Consider the following 19,303-nt stretch of genomic DNA (forward strand, 5'->3'; position numbering starts at 1 on the left):
CGAATGTGCTTTATGCCTCATTATGAACATCCTGCCATGATTGACATAGTCGGAATTCATGGCATAGTTCGTGAGTTGTTGACTGATCGAAGCCGACTCTCGTTGCTTCTTTCGGCACTCCACTTCGTGGCCGAGTTTCCCACAATACCCGCATTCGATCAGGTTGTTGCGATGGCTTGGTCCAGCAGGATGGCTCCCCCTTCTGCCGAACTCCCTAGGATTGTTCTTATCGTCTTGCCATTGGTGGGAGTTGTGTTCTCGGGTCGCCCTCAGCCGAATCGGCCTCTATTTCCATGACCAAATCCTCTTCCATCATCCAACTAGGAGTACAGCATTTGACCATCGCGTGCATTGCTCCTTTGTCGGGCATGATTTTCTTCCACCAACAATATCAACTGAAGGTCGAAAAAGGAAGGAGGATTTTCTCTTGCGAGAATGGCCAATCTAATCATGTTGAATCGTGGTGCTAAGCCGTCAAGGCATATTTGTACCATTTCATCATCATCGATGATGACATTGATCAAACCGAGGGCATCACATAGTTCCTCATTCTTCAAGGTATAGTTAGTGATCGACATATCCTTGTTGTATATTGTTTAACTCCTGTTGGACTTGGAGCTTTTGTGTAGCCATGTTGGCTACGAAAATCTTCTTGAGATTACCCCAAGCTTCGTTTGGTGTCTTTGCCTCTCGAATATAGTTGAGCATGTAATCATGAATGCATGATGCAAGGCAATACAACACACGACTTGCAACCTGCTCCCAGGTTGGATAGTCGGCGTGTGTTGGGTTGGGTTGCGTTTCGTGACCTCCCTCAATGTAGCTCCAGTATCCTTGACCTGGTGTGCAAGGCTCCTTCACTTCTTTTACCTGATCCTTCAAAACCTTTTGAGGTTGAAACCGATGCAAGTGATTATGCTATAGGTGTTGTCTTATATCAAGATGGTAAACCAATAGAGTAAGAAACTTGATTTTGCTCAATGTCGGTATACCGTTCAAGAAAATGAATTATTTGCAATTATACATGCACTCAAAGCATGGCGTCATTATCTTTATGGAAATCGCTTTGTGGTAACTACGAACCACGAGTCCTTGAAATATTTTTGTGACCAACAAGACCTGAAAGGTCGTAAGGCACGATGGGCTAATCTCATCCAGGACTTTGATTTTTCAATTACGATATCGTAAAGGTTCCATGAATACTGTTGTTGATGCACTAAGCCGCATTCGTGAAGTTAACATGCTTAGCTTCACTGAAATAACATCAGATCTTTACGATCACCTTCAAGGAAAGTATCCTGATGACAGTTATTTTGTGAAATATTGGGCAAGAGTTGAGTCTGGAACAAACACCACCACATCCTCGAAGGAATACTTCCACATTGCTAACGGTCTGCTCTACCATAATGGGAAGGTTTGTGTTCCAGATTTGCCTGAAGTCAAAAAGAGAATTCTTTTTTAATGCCATGATGCACCCTCTACGGGGCACCCCGGAATACATCGTACAATCGTTCTCATCTCCACTCAATTCTATTGGCCTAATATGCGTCCTGACATACATAGCTATGTGACTAAATGTCACCAATGTCAGGTTAACGAAGCCGAGTGACTTAAAGCCGCATGACTTTTACATCCCTCGGACATTCCCAACAATAAGTGGGAAAGTATATCCATGGATTTTATTGTTAGCCTTCCTCGCACCCAAAACGACCATGATGCCATCTGGGTTGTGGTTGATAGACTAACTAAAATGGCCAGATTTATTGCTACTAAAACCATGGTAACAGCTTCTGAATTGGCTTACCAATTCGTTGACGAGTTATTTCGTTTTTATGGGTTACTGATGGATATTGTGAGTGATCGAGATCCAAAGTTTACTAGTGACTTCTAGACTCAAGTCTTTAAGAAGTTAGAAACTACATTGAGCATGAGCTCCATGGAACATCCTCAATCCGATCGACAGACAGAACGAGTAAATCAAATTATTGAGGACATGCTTCGAGCATATGTTGGTACAAAACCAACAAAATGGGAACGTTATCTCCCAAATTTGGAGTTTGCTTATAATAGCTCCAAGCATACATTCACGACATATAGTCCTTTTATGTTGATGTATGGTTTTCAGCCACAAGCCCCGATTGATGTTAATATACATCATGATGAGTTGCGAAGTATGCAAAACTTTCTTCGGGATATACAAGATATGTTGCATATTGCACGAGATAATATAAAAACAGCTCAAGATAGAGAGCGTTTTTATGCCGATCATCATAGGCAACCTCATGTATTCAACCCTAGATAGACGGTATTTTTACGTGTACCTCACAATTCTAAGACATTGTCTAAGGGTAAGTGCGCTAAGTTAGCCCCACGGTTTTGTGGACCTTTTACAGTCCTCAAACGCATTGGGTCATCAGCCTATCGTCTCGCTCTTCCCGATGGTGTTGAAATTCATCCAGTTTTTCATGTGAGTCGTCTAAAAGAACTTCTAGGTTTTGGCAACAATACATTTACAACTGAAACTCTGGTTACTTCTGAAGAATTATCTTCTAAACCACATGTACCAGAAAGAATTCTCGATGTTAAAACAAAAAAATTACGTACTACGGAAATCCGAGAATTTAGAATAAAATGTATGGATAAATCAATAAAAGATGCCACATGGAAACGCGAAAATTCTCTTAGAACTAACTTCCCCAACTTTCAATTGCAAGAGTGCAATGTTTTAAAGAGGGGGAGTATGTTACGGGCATGACCATATAATATCCCGTGGTGAGAATTTACCGTAGTATTCTATACACGTTGTCGTAGTGTATTTCGTACACTACGTGAAAAAGTAAAAATAATATAACCGATTTAATTACATATAAATAAATAAAATAAGAATATCAAAATATTTATCACGTGCATAGGGCAGGATTCGAACCCTGTACCTCCACGTAGCCAAACCTCAACTTTACCATTATACTACCTTATCTTTAGTGTTCTATAAATAGATTTAATAACTATAAGTCCTTTATTTGCGCCTACCTTTATTAAAAGGTAAATCGTGCATTTTTAGAGTGTGTGAATATTTTATAGAAAAAAAACGCAAGCAACTAAAAAGTGACTCGTGCACATCTAGCGTGCATGAGCACTATATTTAGCAAATAAAAGCAAGGATTAGAAAAGCATCACATGCATATTTAGTGTGCATGAACATATTAGAAAAAAAAAGCATGTAGCTATGCTTAGTCTCTCCCATCACTACATAAGGATGGAGAGCACAATGTAATAGTGTGTGAAATATTTGGGAAATTGGATATATTTCCTAAAACACCAATTAACAAACTATACTCGTGGGATTCACGAGATTTCTATATCTTTCTCTATCAATCTAAATACATATTCTTACATAAATATTAATCAATAAAATACATTATACTTGTGGGATTCACAAGTTTCTAATAATCTACTCATAATTATAATAGTCTCAAATTCTTCCTCCTCCTAGTCCAAAACCCCGGTGGTTCCCACCCGACTCACGCAACGATCCGGAGCCGAAAGGCACAACAATGTGGATAAGTGTGAGGGTTAAACGAGAGTGTAAAGAAGGGGAGGATTACTTTTAATCCTCGAGATTGAGAAAACCCATTAGGCCAAGTGTGAACTTGCATGGGGGCCTTGGGTATCACTATAAATAAGAGGCCTAGCTACCCGCATTTCATCATCTTTTGACTACGTCGAGACTCTATTTCGTGGTGGTTCAACTCTTGTAGTGAGCGCGCCAGCACTAGGTACGGCTCGACGCCACGACGGTGGTATGGGACGCCAATCGAGGCTCGAGTCCGTCTCGATCCCTTCACTCAGGGGTGGTCGGGTGGATCGGCACCCTTCTTTCTCTCTCTCCTTTCTATCTTTCTATCTTTTATCCTTATCATATGCTTACTTTAGATAATATCTCTAACAATCTTCAAGGGGAATTTTCCTTAATATGCCTAAGGTTCCAAGACACCAATCTACTTTTGAATTTCATTTTAATAGAGCCTTCAAAACTGATTAATGATGAACTAAAAAGGTTACTTAAAAATAATGAGATTTATTTTTACCTTTTGGATAATGTAAGAATCTCTTGTATAGAACTTTCCATAATCAAATTTGGGTAAAGGAACCGGTTGAAAATCTTCAATTCTCCAAATATCCATTCCGCTCAAAATTAATGTAAGATGCAAAAAAACAAACCAATTGTTTCTAGTTTGAGACTTTATTACCAATCCTTAAAACGAGTATTATTCTTTATAGGATACATTTTCTAACCAACTCCTTGGAATGCAGGATCAACATTTTTCATCGGCACAACCATTTCACAATGGTTCTGGCTGATTGAGACAAGATTCTTTATTATGGTTGGCACATGCAAAATGTTTTTCATGTAGGTTTTGTCCACTATCTTTCTCAAATGGGACACTATCGATATGCTGAATGGGGTGCATTGTGTCAACGCCAATTTCCACATAGCCGGGTTGGTCGGGCTTTTGCAACTCACAGAACCAATCTTCATGAGACGTCATGTGATTGGACGTTGTCGTGAAGAAAACCGTCCCCATGCGCAAACCGTGTATAGTGTGAGTGAACCGGCCCTTACACGCGGGCACGTCCCTTGTCGTATAGTAGATAGGTAGGCACAAAGGTTAAATCCTAGGTAGCAATATTCTGTAAGGGAAATCGAGGAGTATCTCTGTCCGAAAGGACAGAGAATTAATGTGATGTAAACGGGTGAAACAGCCTCCCTCCTTGAGCTATAAAAGAGAGGGAGCCGGGGGAGAGAAGATATCGCGCGCTAGAGGGAACGAAGTGTTGTCGGACTGGGACCGAGCTCTTCTTCTCTATCATTCTCCATAGCTTTCTTTTGCGCAGGCTCTCAAGAGGCTGAATCTGCTCCGTGGAATGTCCGTGTGCTTCCGGCAGAATCTCCATCTTGCTCTCCTGTGTGCGTGGGGATCAGGCGTCGACATCCACCTTGCCGACTTGGCCGGCTGTAACCGTTCGAGTCGTCTGCATACATACAAATACATGCCTATATTTACATACACACTCTAGTGTTCTCAACTCGCGTCTCCTGTGTTGTTGTGACGCATCCCCGTGCGCTTCTTTGTCTATACGTGAGTGAGCGTCTCTCTCTCTCTCTCTCTCTCTCTCTCTCTCTCTCTCTTTTCCTCACCTATTCCTCGGTCCAAGACCCCAGTGGTCCCGCCTTGTTCTCCACGCACGCGCGTAACAACGCGACATATTTGGTGAACCCGACATGAACAGGCGGCAGAGGAGTAGAAGATGAGGGGGTCGGACCTTGCAGAAGCCATGGCTTCGGCTGTAGACCGTATAGTGAGTGCGCGCGAAGGCACCGGCGTCCTTGATAGGGCTATCGAGGCGGTTGTCGGTACGATCGGCCGGTTTAGTGGGAAGGATGCCACGAGCTACTTGGTGTCCTACCGGGCTGAGATGGTAATGAAGGACATTCCAGAAGAGAGGCGTCTAGCCGGATTCCCTCGAGTGGCGATGCCGGGTATCCATACGGAGGTGCTCGAGGTATGGGCCGAGAGCCGGACCTGGGAGGAGTTCGAAGGTCGGCTCCTCGAAAGATACGGGCTTGAAGATGCGCTTCGACTTTCGAAGCGGGACTTCATGGAGTGGGTGGAGACCCCCGACAAAGGAAGGAACGCGTCAGTGCTCCTTCGGGAGTTTGAGGAACGCTTCGCGCGCCTCTCGGTGCTTGACCGGACCGTTCTGGACACAAGTCGTGTCCTATTGTTTGTTAAGTCGGTTGACGAGCGGGATCGGGAGCAGGTAGGCCTCCTATTGGAGACTGATGACGGGCTGACGGCCGACTGGGCCGTGGTGAAAAGGGTCTGTGGCCGTTTCGACAAACGGCGGGAATGGGTTGACAAAGGATCGACAGGGGCGGGCTCTGTCGCAGCAAAGAAGCTCGAGCCAACACCACCAACGCGAAGGGAAGAGACCCAAGATTGGCTCGAGACCAGGTCGGCTTTAACTAGCATGGTCAAGGGCTCGTCCGGGGGAGTAGCTCTGGAGGAGCTGACGCGGATGGTAAAGGATCTCCAGATCGCCTAGGCACGAAGGGATGGTGGTGAACAGGCCCGTGACCAACGACCTTTGGCTGAAAACAGGTGCATGTGGTGTGACGCGGTTGGGCACATTCGGAAGTACTGCGGGGACTTCGCCGAGGCGATGAGAAGCAACGTGGTGTACTTGTGGAACGGTCGGGTGCACGCCAGCGAGACCCGAAGGGCCCTGAACTTGAACGTCGGGCGAGGGGGTATGAAAAGGCTGATGGAGGAGGCAGCGGCTTGTCACACGAAGACCGTCCACTACTTGGCGTCAGCTGGTATTCGGGTCGGAGGTGGCGAGGCCCCGAAGATGAACAAAGCCGGGTTCTGGCCGACGATGCTGGAAGGCCTCGCCGGCGCACGACTGAGGAAAGAAGAGGTGGACCGCGTGGAAAAACGGGTCCGGGAGGTAACCGGGTGGAGTGACCCGGTGGAAGAAAAGACGGGCTTCGTCGAAGCCGCTTGTCAAAACTACGAGGCTCTAGTGAAGGACAAGCGGGTAGGAAAAACCGGAGGGGCCGGGCCCTCGCATCGATATGAAACTCGATTCAGGCAAAGACGGAATGAGGCTGTTGTAACCGGCGCCCAGGATAATCCCAAGAAGAGCGGGTACCGGCTGGGCACAGAAATCGAAAGATCCACGGACCTGCGAAAGGTCCTGGAAGAACGAATCCTCGACAACAAGGTGGAGCTATCGCTGAGGGAAGTGCTCGGGATCGCCAAGAAGGAGTTCCACGACTCCATCGTAGACTTGGTGAAGAGGAAGAGGCTGTCGACAGAGACAGAACCGGAGAAGCCGGTGGAGGTGCGAATGACGCACATAGAGGACATGGCGCTGGAAGACGAGTTGGTGGAGAGCCACTATTCGAGGCCGCATTGGGCCAGAGCGACCACGGAGACCCCCGTGAAGATCAAAGATGTTCATGAACCGGTGGTGGCGTTGGTGGACCATGGTTCAGAAATCAATTTGATGTCCATGGACTTCTATAAGAAGGGAAAATGGCCGATCAACACCAAGCACGGGTGGAAAATACGAGCGGCGACGTGTGCCACCGAAGAACTGCATGGAGCCTGCCCGAACGTACGAGTAAAGATCGGCGATGTCGAGATTGACCATCACTTATTCGTACAGGAGACGTCCTCACATCCGGTTATACTAGGAGAACCATACATCACGGCAGCACGGATGGAGACCAAGGTGCTGGACAACGGCTCGGCCTATGCAAGGGTCAAGAGCCAGGATGGGCGTCACTCGGTCCAGTTCCTGACGGTGAGACCGAACAATGAGAGGAACCACGAGACCCTCGAGAGCGAAAGCCGGGAGGATATTTGAAGAGGGCTATCAAGGCGTGGGGCCGCGATAGTCCGGACACTCCGGGAAAACCCCACAAGTGTGTAATAGCGAAGAAGACCTGTGCTATAAGTAGGGAATTTTGGTTCTTCGACAACGGAGGGTGTACGACAGTCGATGTTGTTGGCCGGAAGAAGAGAAGGGCGGAGGAGCAACGAGTTGCGAATAAAGGGGGTTGCGTCGGACCCGAGTTTACGAAATCCAGCCCGCATAGGACACATGTTCACCGACATAACGCTGCGCGAGCTCAAAATCGGTGGGGGCGGCTTCCTACGGCTGGCAGAAGAGGACCATTTTCGGGGAATGCTCGGAAGGCACGGGAAGGCTTTCGCATTCTCACCGGAGGAGATTGGGTGCGTAGACCCGACAGTCGTGGAACCGATGGTGATATTCACGGTACCGCATGTGCCGTGGAGTCTCAAACCGATTCCAGTACCCAGAGCTCACATCCCGAAGTTGATGGAGCTGTTAAAGCAGAAGGTCGAGATGGGAATCCTCGAACCATCGAGTGCCCCATACTCGAATCGGTGGTTTACCGTGCCGAAGAAGGACGGCATGCTGCGCTTTATTCAAGACCTGCAACCGGTCAACAAGGTGACCATTCGAAACACAGGAATCGGACCGACAATAGATGAGTTTGCGGAGGCCTTCGCCGGAAGGTCGATTTACTCGGTCGGTGATCTCTACTCGGGGTACGATCAGTTCCAGCTTGCCGTAGAGAGCAGAGACATCACGACAATGCGAACTCCTCTCGGCCTAGTACGGATGTGTACCCTACCGCAAGGAGGGACGAACTCGGTGGCTCACATGGTGAACGCAATGAACAAAGTGCTGAGGGATTGTATCCCGGACATCACCATGCCGTTTTTGGACGACGTCCCGATCAAGGGATGCCCGGTGGAGGAAAGGGACGAGACGATCAGACCGGACGGATGCCGGAAATTCGTGGCGACGCACATCGATGACTGCGAGAAGGTGCTGCAGAGGTTGGAGGGAGCGAGGCTCACCTTCTCCGGGGGGAAATCGGCCTTTGGGCAACCAGAGATCATGGTCGTCGGACACCTATGCGGGCCGTACGGCCAGAAACCGTCTCCGACTAAGGTAGAAGCCATTTCCGCGATGAAGAACGACTGTAGCTCGGTCACGGAGGTTTGGAGGTTCTTGGGAGCGTGCGCGTTCTACCACATATGGATCCCGCATTACGCTCATGTCGCGGAGCCGTTATACGGGTTGCTGAAAAAGGGGCGAAAATTCGAGTGGAGAGACGAGCATACGGAGTCTGTCCGGAAGATGAAGGAAGCACTTGTCGCGGCTCCGGCACTCCGAAAGGCTATCTACGGAAAGAGCACTCCAATTTACGTAACGGTAGACACGAGTCCGACCGGGATCGGATGGGTCGTCAACCAAGAGGACGAGGACGACATGCGTTCCCCGATTCGGTTCGGCACGAAGGTCCTCAGCGAACGACAACAAGGATACGCCCAGGTTAAGCGCGAGCTCTGGGGTATCGTTTCGGCGGTAAAGGCCGATAAAGACTACCTGATCGGGACAGAGGTAATTATCGAGACGGACTGCCTGCCGATCCTTGGCATGGTTTCCGGATGCGTGACGTCGGACCTGGCAATCCTCAGGTGGATAGCGTACATCAAGTCCCTGAATCCAGAAATACGACACATTTCCGGGAAAGACAACGCCATGGTCGACATGCTCTCAAGGGCGAGGTTCGAAAACGACGACGGCATGGTTTCAGAGGACGAGGAAGTCGGCGTGAACTTCTTCGAGGCGGCTCACGTAACAACCGGCAGGGAATGCTCTCCAACGCTTAACGATTTCGACGAGAGCAAGTACGACGGGGAGTGGCTGCAGATCGGCGGGTTCCTGAGAACAATGACACCGGACGCGGCATGGACAACGGACGAGGCCAACCGGATTTGGAAGAAAGCCTACCGATTCTTTCTCCGGGACGGATACATATGGAAGCACCCGAAGAAGAGGAACGACATCCCGCTCCGAGTGGTGGCGAAGAAGGAGGATCAAGAGGATTTGTTGGCGGCGTACCACGATAGCCCGTGGGCTGGACACCGTGGAACGTGGGCCACGTTCGAAAAGCTAAAGGGGAAGTACTGGTGGCTGGGACTATACCGGGACGTGCATCGGTTCGTGACGACTTGCGAAAGCTCTCAGGTGCACTCCATGATCCGACATCGGGACGAGCTTCACCCAACCTACCCTCTGACCGTCCACTTCAAGTGGATGGTGGATTTGGTGACGATGCCAATGGGGGTAGGACAGATGCGGTATCTAGTGTTGGCTCGGGAAGATCTAACGAACCAGGTTGAAGGCCGAGCCCTGCAGAACAAGACGACGACAACCGTGTGCCGGTTTTTGATTGAGGACGTAGTATGCCGATACGGGTGCGTAGGGAAGATCGTGGCTGACTGTGGTGAGTTGGACGCAGAAGAGGCCGAAGAGTTGTTCGACCGGCTAGGAGTCAAACTTTCGCTCACCACAGCGTACAATCCGGAGGCGAACGGAAAGGTGGAGCGCGGACACGGGCCAATTGTCAAAGCGCTAGTACGGGCGTGCGAAGGCCGAGTCGGGGACTGGCCACGGCTGCTACCTTATGCCTTGTGGGCGGACCGGACTACGCACAGTTCGGTAACCGGGTTCATGCCGGCCGAGTTGATGTTCGCACAGAAGCCGATCATGCCAACAGAGCGAACGATCTCCTCGTGGGCCATGGTGGACTGGAGGGATGAGATGAGCCAGGAGGAACTGTTGGCGGCGCGGATTCGACAGCTCGAGCGGAGGCTGGAGGACGTAGAGCGAGCCGCGGAGAAACTTCGAGTAGCGAGGATAAGGAACAAAGCCCGATTCGACCGAACACACCGGTCCAGGCCAAGGAAGATCGAGGAAGGCGACTGGGTGCTAGTCTACGACACCAGCCTCGACAATCAACACATGGCCACGCGGAAGTTTGCGAGGAGGTGGTTCGGGCCTTACATAGTAACAGGCGCCAATGGCAATGGGACGTACCATCTCGCGGAGCTCGACGGTACGAGAATGACGATACCGGTAGCGGGGAAGAGGATCAAAGCGTTCAAGAAACGGCACGACGGGGAGCTAGGGCTAGGAAGCATGGATAGTGACGACGAGCAGCCCGAGGTGGAGGATGAACCGGTAAACGAGGAATAACGCAAGGATCGGTTTTTTCCCGTAAAAACCCAATTATGGCGCATACCGGTGGATGCGCGGTTAGGTGGGGGCGGATGTCGTGAAGAAAACCGTCCCCATGCGCAAACCGTGTATAGTGTGAGTGAACCGGCCCTTACACGCGGGCACGTCCCTTGTCGTATAGTAGATAGGTAGGCACAAAGGTTAAATCCTAGGTAGCAATATTCTGTAAGGGAAATCGAGGAGTATCTCTGTCCGAAAGGACAGAGAATTAATGTGATGTAAACGGGTGAAACGGCCTCCCTCCTTGAGCTATAAAAGAGAGGGAGACGGGGGAGAGAAGATATCGCGCGCTAGAGGGAACGAAGTGCTGTCGAACTGGGACCGAGCTCTTCTTCTCTGTCGTTCTCCATAGCTTTCTTTTGCGCAGGCTCTCAGGAGGCTGAATCTGCTCCGTGGAACGCCCGTGTGCTTCCGGCAGAATCTCCATCTTGCTCTCCTGTGTGCGTGGGGATCAAGCGTCGGCATCCACCTCGTCGACCTAGCTGGCTGTAACCGTTCGAGTCGTCTGCATACATACAAATACATGCCTATATTTACATACACACTCTAGTGTTCTCAACTCGCGTCTCCTGTGTTGTTGTGACGCGTCCCCGTGCGCTTCTTTGTCTATACGTGAGTGAGCGTCTCTCTCTCTCTCTCTCTCTCTCTCTCTTTTCCTCACCTATTCCTCGGTCCAAGACCCCAGTGGTCCCGCCTTGTTCTCCACGCACACATGTAACAACGCGACAACGCGCAGAGACGACAAACCATACATCTTCCGGCATGGAGATGCTTGTCGTGCCCGATACAGACATGGAATTTCCTATGTGCCTCATTACGAACATTCCAGTTCTTCGTGAACATTGTTGTATACACAACACATGCGGATGGGCTTAGATCAAGCTACCAGTAGCTCTAATACAATGTAAACAATCGTGTGTGATTTTGTGCAACAAAAGAAGTGTGTGTGTGTGTGTATGAGAGAGAGAGAGAGAGAGAGAGAGAGAGAGAGAGAGAGAGAGAGAATTGATCTCTATCGGACTAAGAAGCTCGACTCGACAACCGAAAGTGGGTGTGACGAGAGCTCTCACACCCGAGAAACCCTCTCTCTATACCTCGAAAGGGAATGCCAGTTTTATCAGGTAATCCCGACTAGCTCGTGTACCTCGAAAGGGCTTTTGCAACTCACAGAACCAATCTTCATGAGACGTCATGTGATTGGACGTTGTCGTGAAGAAAACCGTCCCCATGCGCAAACCGTGTATAGTGTGAGTGAACCGGCCCTTACACGCGGGCACGTCCCTTGTCGTATAGTAGATAGGTAGGCACAAAGGTTAAATCCTAGGTAGCAATATTCTGTAAGGGAAATCGAGGAGTATCTCTGTCCGAAAGGACAGAGAATTAATGTGATGTAAATGGGTGAAACGGCCTCCCTCCTTGAGCTATAAAAGAGAGGGAGACGGGGGAGAGAAGATATCGCGCGCTAGAGGGAACGAAGTGCTGTCGAACTGGGACCGAGCTCTTCTTCTCTGTCGTTCTCCATAGCTTTCTTTTGCGCAGGCTCTCAGGAGGCTGAATCTGCTCCGTGGAACGCCCGTGTGCTTCCGGCAGAATCTCCATCTTGCTCTCCTGTGTGCGTGGGGATCAAGCGTCGGCATCCACCTCGTCGACCTAGCCGGCTGTAACCGTTTGAGTCGTCTGCATACATACAAATACATGCCTATATTTACATACACACTCTAGTGTTCTCAACTCGCGTCTCCTGTGTTGTTGTGACGCGTCCCCGTGCGCTTCTTTGTCTATACGTGAGTGAGCGTCTCTCTCTCTCTCTCTCTCTCTCTCTCTTTTCCTCACCTATTCCTCGGTCCAAGACCCCAATGGTCCCGCCTTGTTCTCCACGCACATGCGTAACAACGCGACAACGCACAGAGACGACAAACCATACATCTTCCGGCATGGAGATGCTTGTCGTGCCCGATACAGACATGGAATTTCCTATGTGCCTCATTACGAACATTCCAGTTCTTCGTGAACATTGTTGTATACACAACACATGCGGATGGGCTTAGATCAAGCTACCAGTAGCTCTAATACAATGTAAACAATCGTGTGTGATTTTGTGCAACAAAAGAAGTGTGTGTGTGTGTGTATGAGAGAGAGAGAGAGAGAGAGAGAGAGAGAGAGAGAGAGAGAGAATTGATCTCTATCGGACTAAGAAGCTCGACTCGACAACCGAAAGTGGGTGTGACGAGAGCTCTCACACCCGAGAAACCCTCTCTCTATACCTCGAAAGGGAATGCCAGTTTTATCAGGTAATCCCGACTAGCTCGTGTACCTCTTGAAGGGGACTTCTACGAAACTATGTGTTTGATGGGCTTGAGGCGTGAGTCGGAGTCGATGAGTGAGGACGCAAAGGCAAAAAATCAAAGGCAAAGGCAAGAGAGTTTTTTTGGAGTTACTTCCAAAAGACAGGCCTAGTTTTATAAATTTGTAGCCAAATTGTATATAATTGTAGACAAAGCCCCAAGCATTTTATGTTAATCGATATCGAAACAGAGAGGAGAGGAAGAGACCACAGGAGGACACATAGATTATTATAATTAGGGTTTCCTCTGCGACGCGAAGATTTACGCAGAGCGAGCGCCATAGCCACACTCAGACACACACACACACACAGACAGAGATAGATAACTTCTCTGCGTGTGTGTGTCTGTGTGTGAGAGAGAGAGAGAGAAAGAGAGAGCGAGAGCGAGTGAACGAGAGGTTCTTCTCTGTGCATTTAGTCTCCACCAATTTCTCTTCCGTCTCTTCTGTGTGTGTGTGTGTGTGTGTGTATATATATTTATACACACAAGAGATAAATAGAATCCATGGCGGCCCTCATGGATTATGATCGCAGACCTGAGAAGAGAGGAAGGATTGCTTATGAAGAATCAATTGTTCGTGGATACGAGGTTAGTTTCTTCCTTTTCTTTTGTTCTTTTCTCCTCGGAAAGAGGCACGGGGGTTTCTTTCCCATTTTAGACCATTGATCTTCTTTGTTCACATCAAAAGCGAATCGCATATAATTCAAGATTTCTCTCTCTCTCTGATCGATACAGTTGTTTCTGCTTCTCCTCACGTGCAGAGAAATCCCTTTCTTTCTTAAACCAGGGATTTCTAGTTCCAAAACTTTCATTGGTTTTTGGGTCTTGGTTTTAGTACCAGTTCTAAGTTAGACCATGGATTGCAGTTCTTTCACTAGTTTTGCCTTTATTTGGACAAGTAAATTCACTGTTTAAAATAAAATATTAGGAATTTTGCTGGAAAATATTAGCGCTTTGTGGTTGATGTTAGGTTATGGTTGGAAAGATTAGAATATATGTTCTCATATTTAGGTTATGGTTGAAAAGGTTAGGTTTTTTGTCTTCATTTATAGGTTATATCTGCAAGTAGTTAGTTTTTGAGGGTCGGGTTTAACTTTAAGCATATACATCACATAATTGTTTCCTTAAGTGAGTGTGATATGCTAAGCATTTGAGAGTAGGCATTTTGACGGTTTGCTTAGATATGAAATTCATTAATAGATCAGAATCTTAGGGTTTTGGATACTTTTCCCTTTCTTGAGCAACAAAATTCCTGTTGATGTCTAAGACAAAAAAATGGATCAGTATTAAAATATAGCTTCCGAATTTTGATTTTGATTTCAAATGAATGGTATACACTTAATAGAACATGGTTAGTATTATTTTTGTGACCTTCACAGACTTAGTTGTGATAGGATATATATTCAAGCATGGGCATAATAGGGTTTTAGGGTTCATTTTCTAATATAAAATAAATGAACATATTTCACTAGTTCATTTAATAATTTTCGTTTTAGATTAGAAAATCTTTAATTTTAGTTTAGTTTAGGGTCACAAATTATGGATGTTGTGGTCAGTTTTGTGTCCTATTTCGAGTAATATCATTGTACTCAGGGTGTTTAGAGGCTGTATATAATGGAATTCTCTTAATAGTTGTGGTTGGCTTCATATTTGAGCTTGAAATCACAAGAGGTTCAGGGTTTCACTGTCCAATACACATGAAAAATAGTTGTTCTGTTGGAGGCATGGTTAACTTATTTCTTTCTTTTAGGAAAGGTCTATCATCTAGGATTCATTTCTAGGTCACAATGCTGAGGTTTTCTAGTTCAAGTTTAGTTTATGGCTGAACTACCCATCCTTCTCCAAAAGTGTTGATGATGTTTGCTGATTGTGGTAGATACATTTGATCATATTGATCATTGGAGTTTTATCTATTTTAAAGAAAGTGAATTTATTTATGATATTCACTGATGGTGGTAGACTGCATTTGAGTATAAAGATTGAGGATTCATCTTCCAATAGAAATGAGCATTTTATTTTCTTTGTAGACGGGATTTCCTTCATTTTTTGTGTTCATATTTGTGCTAGAGATTATGGACGTATAGGGTTCAATTGTCTAATATAAATGAAAATATGAATATTTATTACATTCAGTGGTTGTGTTGGCTATATTTGGTGTTAGAAATGATGGACCTCATTATTTTTCTGTATGTATGTTTATGCTATTCATCGGATATGGTAGGCTATCTTTGAGCATAGGGATACAGGAGATTAGGGATTCATTGTCCAATATAGAAGGAAAGTATTGTTTTAATTGGCTACTTGTTTATAATGGATTGCCTTCATTCATTATGGTAGAACTTATATTTGATCATGGGATTTCATTTTCCATTTGTTTATGATGTTCATTGATTGTGGTAGGCAATGTTTGAGCATAGGTATAATGAGGATTTAGGGTTTCATTGTCCAAAAAGAACAGAAAATAGTGTTTTAATTGGCAAAATATACATACTGGATTGCCATCATTGATTTTGGTTGGCTATATTTGAGTATAGGGGTCATGAGGGGTTTAGGATTTCATTGTCCAATAAAAAAGAAAAAAAAGTTTGTTTATGATGGTGGAACATGGATGCCGAATGAATTTGTGTAGGCCCAGAATGTTGCCCAGAGTGGGCATCATCATCATCATCTTCTTCATCATCATCATCATCATCATCATAATTACATGGAGCATGAAAGACATGACAGGGGGGATGGTGGTGCTGCTGCTCAAATTGCCTCAGTCTCTTCTCATATGAATGCTTATGTCAATGGAGCGTCTCGGGTTCAATCCCCGCCTTGGCGTGAAGATGACAAAGATGGACACTATACGTTTGAGCTAGGAGAAAACATAACTCCCCGCTGTAATGACCCGTTAAATTTCACACATCTTGGCAACTGTGGTGCAATGCTACTTTATAGATATTTTTTGCTTGTGTTTCTATCTTGTTAAATAATAACGTTGGTTTAACATTTATGCATACCTTGTTTTCTCTTTAACCTGTGGAATTTGAGGTTTCTTTTTGTTAGTACATTGGTCTGACTTCAATTTTCGTGTGGTGTTTTCGTGTTCGGGGTGAGCAGACAAAATCCTCAGCAAGATGGGGGAAGGTGAGCTATTTATATTCAACAACTTCCCTTCGGGTTTCTTATTTTGTACACGTATTTTTATTCTTACATGTAACCATAGACTGATTAATGGCTGTGTTAATGAATATTTTCTTGCATATATTCTGTTAAATTGCTGCCATGAGCATCTTTTGGGAATGTGGGTGGTGCCTGAGTACTGGAACTTTTTTTAGTTAAGCTTGGCATGCTGAATGTATGTTGTTTGGAATGTTTTGTAGTGTATTTGCTTTGACATAGGTATTCTAATCCAACTCATTGTCAATATAACATTTTCTTTTGAGCTTGTCTTCAGAATTTTGAACAATGTCTTTTCTTTGAGATGTGAGTGGTGTAACATCCAACGATCTATCTTCATTATGTTGGAGGGATGAATGATATAATGTGGAGTCCTGCAGGGACATTTGGCAGAGTATTGGAATGTTGGGATCGTGAAGACCAGGATTATGTAGCTATTAAAGTCATTCGAAATGTCCAGAAGTATCGTGATGCCGCTATGATTGAAATAGATGTACTCCGTGTGCTTGCCAAGCACGACAAGACTGGCTCACGGTCTGTCTTATAAATAACATTCATGTTGCGAGAGAGAATTGTTATTAGTGGCATTGATAGTTTTAGTATTTGTACATGCTCTTCTTATGTGCTAATGGATGAAAAGTGACATTAAAATATATATAATATTTTGCTCTCTAAATATGTGCTCTTTTTTTCATAAATGCAGGGGTTGTGTTCGTCTGAGGTGCTGGTTTGATTATCGCAAACACATATGCATTGTAAGCACACATGACAAGTTACCTACAAATTTGAGAGATATTATTGGTCTATTTATCTGATGAATAATTTCACGACAAATTTGAAAGAAGATCTCTAGTGTACATTAGTCTGATTTATCTCATGAATCAATGTTTTTTATTGCTAGGTTTGTGATAAATTGGGACCAAGCTTGTATGATTTTATAAGCAGAAACAGTTACAGACCTTTTCCTGTTGATCTGGTCAGGGATTTTGGGCTGCAGCTTTTGCAGTCTGTAGCATGTATGGTTTACCTTCTCTTTATTCTCTTTTAAATTGTTCCAGGTTTTGTGTTCTGGTTTTGTTTAAGTTTTGCTTGACTTTCTAGATATGCACGAGTTGACGCTTATCCACACAGACTTGAAACCTGAGAATGTCTTGCTAGTATCTTCCGATTACATCAAGATACCCGACTATAAGGTGATAGTTTGCTAATGGATATCTCTTTATAACTGATGTTGGCTCATTGGCTTGGTAGTTGATATACTAAGTAGTTTTATGTACTTTATTGGAGATTGTTTAATTACTCTACATTTTGATACTCCATTTTTTTTAATGAGTATTTCAATATGTTTGTGTACCCATAGAGCTCTCAGCCTGGAAAGCACTTCACATGCATCCCCAAATCCAGTCAGATAAAGCTCATTGATTTTGGCAGTGCCACGTTTGAAGATCGTCACCATTGCTCCATAGTCTCAACAAGGCATTATCGTGCGCCTGAAGTGATCCTTGGTGAGAGAAAGTGGTGTTCTATCCAGATAATATGATGTGCATGGCGTTTTATTCTGAAAGAAATTGTTTTGTAGGCCTTGGGTGGAGTTATCCATGCGATATGTGGAGCATTGGGTGTATTCTCGTTGAACTTTGCACGGTATGCAAAACGATTATCTTTGAATCTTTCAGAATGTGCCCTCCTTTGATGGGGACATTTATCTCCTTCTTAGGCTTGATTTAACCTGTCTTCAAATGAACATAGGGGGAGGCATTGTTTCAAACACATGAAAACTTGGAACATCTTGCAATGATGGAGCGAGTTCTAGGACCAATTCCCCAGCACTTAATAAAGAGGGTGGAGTAAGTTCTAGTCTTCTAATTGTCACACTCTAGATGAGAATTAATGATTCAGTTGTTAAACTCTAGCTCAGATTATTAAGCTTAACCTACAATTGAGAAGTCCCTTTGAGCCATTGATTGCATTTCATTGAAGGTTGATTGATGTTTTTGCTGTGCAGTCGAAGAACTGAAAAATACTTCCGAAGTCGGCGCGAGTTGAATTGGCCTGAGGGAGCAACATCTAGAGAAAGCATAAGGGCTGTGAGGAGACTGCCTCGATTGCGAGTGAGACAACATTTTCTTATTTAGTCAAATCGTTGATATATTAAGTAGATGCTAATATATATTATAGTTTTTACCAGAACAAATTGTTGTTTTTTTCTTGAGATTAACAAATTTCTAATTATTGATACTATTATTACTATTATATTATTGTATTGGTGTTCGCAGAATCTTGTGATGCAATATGTGGACCATTCAGCAGGTTCTTTAATTGACCTTTTGCATGGGCTACTGAAATTTGATCCTTTGGAGCGTTTGACGGCAAGAGAAGCATTACGACATCCATTTTTTGGTGGTCAGAGATGATTTTCCTCTTTTGGCAAATGTCAAGCTTTCTCTTCCTATCTGTAAACTATGGTAAATTGCCTTTTTGGGAAAAAAAGAGTTTTTCCAAATATTTCGTAATACTTGAGAAAGCAAGCAATCAGTCATGAGAATGCACATGTAATGCTCTTGAATCATCAAGAACACTATCAAACACAGCAGTTTTCTTTCATGGGGTTATTGACCCTATATGATGCTGTGACATGCTAGTTCTGTAAAATGATAAGTTAGTATTGAAGGTCAATACACTTGGATTCATTCTGAAGTCCCAATCGTCCAATTTTTTAATGCTTTGCAATTCAGTGATTGCTCTCTTTATTTAGAATGGAGAGTACTCATTTATCCTATTGCGCTCGATTGCAACGAGAGTGTTAAGTTGATATTTGTGATTTAATATACAACAGACAAGTATTATTACTATTATAGTAATATTATTACAGAGATCATTAGGTGGATGAAGGCTAAGATGTAGAATAATATATATAAACCTACATAGGAAGTGAATGAACGACCGAAGGGACCAATGATAATTTCTAGCCCTCTCCTAGCTGTCATGGTATAGAAAAGAAGTAAAAACTAAATGAGAAGCTTTAGTGAAAAATCAAACTCTTCAGATCTGTAAGTTTGGCTTTGTGCTCAAGTAGGTGGGGGAAGAGCAGTCATAATTTTGAT

At 45.1% G+C, this 19,303-nt stretch overlaps 1 protein-coding gene across 1 annotated transcript; it reads left to right on the forward strand.

The window, feature by feature from the left end:
* The first annotated feature begins 13,392 nt into the window (after window positions 1-13,392).
* On the forward strand, window positions 13,393-18,896 carry LOC147866390 (serine/threonine-protein kinase AFC3-like). Its single transcript, XM_087316832.1, has 12 exons — window positions 13,393-13,625; window positions 15,667-15,919; window positions 16,140-16,166; window positions 16,580-16,733; window positions 16,903-16,954; window positions 17,101-17,215; window positions 17,301-17,392; window positions 17,560-17,704; window positions 17,779-17,843; window positions 17,949-18,046; window positions 18,205-18,310; window positions 18,476-18,896. The coding sequence occupies exons 1-12, from the start codon at window positions 13,542-13,544 to the stop codon at window positions 18,611-18,613; spliced, it is 1,329 nt and encodes a 442-aa protein (XP_087172958.1). The 5' UTR covers window positions 13,393-13,541; the 3' UTR covers window positions 18,614-18,896.
* The last annotated feature ends 407 nt before the right edge of the window (window positions 18,897-19,303 follow it).

This window comes from Azolla caroliniana, unplaced genomic scaffold (genome assembly GCF_043228905.1).
Source record: "Azolla caroliniana isolate FFs.n. ecotype wild unplaced genomic scaffold, voAzoCaro1.0.p SCAF_3, whole genome shotgun sequence".
NCBI classification, from domain to species: domain Eukaryota; kingdom Viridiplantae; phylum Streptophyta; class Polypodiopsida; order Salviniales; family Salviniaceae; genus Azolla; species Azolla caroliniana.